Here is a 2,938-nt window from a genome sequence, read left to right on the forward strand (position 1 = left end):
GCGACGCTCCGTCAAAATGTTTCCTGTTCAGAAAGCAGCTTGACACAAGCAGACAGCCGCAGATATAGTGCAGGACATTCGTTAATAATGAAATGCTGCATGATAGACAGTGAACACTGAATAGGAACAGTGACTTACAGGATGTTTCTTAAATGAAGAGAAAGAAAAAGTCTTGTTTTTCATCAGGTTCAACTTCTCTTATTCTGTTTCTCCTTTTTTTTTCTTAAGAAACAGAAACATCTCTGAAACCTGCAGCAAATCTTTATTGGGGAATTCACTCGCAGTGGACACGGCCTGTTATACTATTGTAAAATGGAAACTTTGGCTGTGGGGAGCTGTGAAAACAAGTTGAATTGACATTAACACGTGAGGATCAACGATGTTTTCACATTCTTAAATTGCTAATATTTGAGACGTGCGTCATTAGAAATAATGTGAAAGTAAACAGGTGGAAACAGTTGGAGACTGATAAAAACTGCAGATGTAGAAACACACGAGATTACAGACTGTACATCGGTGCAGTTGAACGTAATAACCAATCATATGAAATACTATTTAACATTTTTGTTAATGTAGAATCTCAAGTCCTCTCCTCAGGAAGCAGAGGTTCTGTGGATCCACTCTGTCCGGGGGCTGCTCTCCTCTGTGGCCGATCCTCGTGGAACAGTTCCAGCTCGCAGCAGGAAAGGAAGTGGCTCTCAGGGGCCGTGCTCAACTCGCCCTCTACTGGGCGGAAGTCGGGCCTCAATGAGGCCATCAGTGGAATAGGTCATGCTGGCAGAACGCACCAGAGTTCACATCCCCTCATTAGACTGCAATGCTTTCAACATCCCTTCACTGGGAAACTGCTAAGTCAGGGAAATTGCTCTGAACGACACTTGTGATGAAACCGGCTCATGGTGATGGGATTGAGCAAGTGTAGTCAGGTAGAGGGAGTGTGTGTGTGTGTGTGTGTGTGTGTGTGTGTGTGTGTGTGTGTGTGTGTGTGTGTGTGTGTGTGTGTGTGTGTGTGTGTGTGTGTGTGTGTGTGTGTGTGTGTGTGTGTGTGTGTGTGTGTGTGTGTGTGTGTGTGTTGTCTTAACTGTTCTCCTCATACCAATGCACATCGCACACACTCACACTGCTTGTGTAACGTATCAGTTTTCAACATGTGGCGAGGACGTACAGCGGCTCCCGAGCGACGTGGGGCCGAGATGTTCAGGTTGTTGTGTTGTGATACTGAAGCGTTCATTTTGGGATTTGATCAGTGAGTCGGCAGAATGACACCGAGCACGTCCGACCCCGTTCCTCAGAGAAACTGTAGTATACTCATGTTTATGGTTTGAAATATGATGCAAATATTGATTTTATTCTTTGTGAATAGAATATTTTATTATGGGGTGACCGTGGCTTTGAACTGTGTAAACACAATGATCCTAAAGATCAGATTATTGACAACAAGCGTCTTTTCTTCTCGTTAAGTGCAAATGTTACAAACGTCTGGACTCGAGGCAGAAACACACAACGCAAACACACAACTCAACAAACAAGCTAGAAACTTTATTTGTTAAAACAAGTATATAGAGTTGCTGTATTACATTTTCTGATGGATTGTGGTTTTCGTACATTTTACCAACAGTGGTTTAGAAAGGCAACTCCTACTGGAAACAATGGCATATGTATACAATACAAATAAGCAAATATATCAAAATCAATTTTACAACTTTTGTAGCAACCAATTTTTTCTATTGGTGTGCCATAGTGCAAACTGTGTTGATGTAAGACAGAGTTTTAAGCATGATCTCAACATTCATACATCCGAACAACCCAGTTTCTCTGTCTTAAACACATTTTCATTTGTAGGCTGCATTCCTTGTGCCTTCAGTTCAAGTCCTTCTGTCCAGTCATGTGAATTTACAATCAGAATCATTCAAGTGTATTGGGCAGGTCTGGCTCTGCGGTTGGAAAGTGATTGTGACTGAGAGAGAGAGAGAGAGAGAGAGAGAGAGAATGCTTCTTGGTTGGGTTTGTGTGTCTGGAACATTTTTTGTGTCCGTATATAGGATCTCAGGAGTGATCGACACCTCCACGTCACACACAGCTCCGTGCGTTAGCGATCAGAACATAGAATGAATTAGTTCAAGGCCAGTACAGAAAAGGAAAAAAAAAATGTCGTGTGTCTTAATTTTCCAAATGTTGTAAGTACGTTTTATTTTTTTTTTATTCAACTCCTACGAACCTACGTGGACTCAACCGTGTTCTACCAGAGTGAGACACTGCTCTGAACCTCCAGTTTGGTTTTCCAAGCCCCTCTCTTCAAAAAGTCCTTGAGGATTCTCGGTTTTCACTCTGAAAACACAACTCGAGAAAAAATGATCACAAACAGCATATAGCGAAAACGTGTATGAGCTTGTATGTTGGCTATGAGTGGAGTGGAGTAGTGTGAGTATAATCTGTCAGCACGTTTGTATAAATGGAGAGAACAGTTGTTGTTTTTTTTTCTGAATAGCTTTGATCGTTTCTGTCTACGTTCGTTCCGACGCGCAGCATGTGTGTGCGTACGTGTTTCTGTGTGTTCCTGTATTGTTCTGACTTCAAGCCTCTATGGCTAAGATTTCACAGGTAGAAAGAAAAGGAGCTATGCCGGTTGTGAAAGCGCTGCCCTGCAGGAAGGTCGGGCTGTTTGTGGCCTCTACTCTGGTTCTATTGCACCATGTTCTGGAGGAAAGCATTGGAACTGGTGGATTGGTTGTGTCAACAAGTCTGAAGGTGGAGGCCGGGGTGAGCCACTGCGCCCCCCCCACCACCATCACCCCGTCCTCCCGATGCTCTCCGTCCCAACTCAAGAGCATCCACAGCGGTCCACCACCATGGAGGGGATCTTGCCGTAGATGATCTGCTCTTTGCGGTTAAAGTAGAGCATGTTGATGGGCGACATCTTGGTGGGGGTGCAGCAGGG

At 43.8% G+C, this 2,938-nt stretch overlaps 1 protein-coding gene across 1 annotated transcript in view; it reads right to left on the reverse strand.

The window, feature by feature from the left end:
* Positions 1-1,524: 1,524 nt before the first annotated feature.
* Positions 1,525-2,938, reverse strand: part of mstnb (myostatin b) — a 3,793-nt gene continuing 2,379 nt past the window's right edge. The window contains exon 3 of the mRNA XM_034574738.1: positions 1,525-2,938. This exon is cut by the window's right edge and continues 264 nt beyond it. Coding sequence (XP_034430629.1) covers positions 2,822-2,938 — 117 coding nt within the window. The 3' untranslated portion in view covers positions 1,525-2,821.

This window comes from Hippoglossus hippoglossus, chromosome 21 (assembly GCF_009819705.1).
Source record: "Hippoglossus hippoglossus isolate fHipHip1 chromosome 21, fHipHip1.pri, whole genome shotgun sequence".
NCBI classification, from domain to species: Eukaryota; Metazoa; Chordata; class Actinopteri; order Pleuronectiformes; family Pleuronectidae; genus Hippoglossus; species Hippoglossus hippoglossus.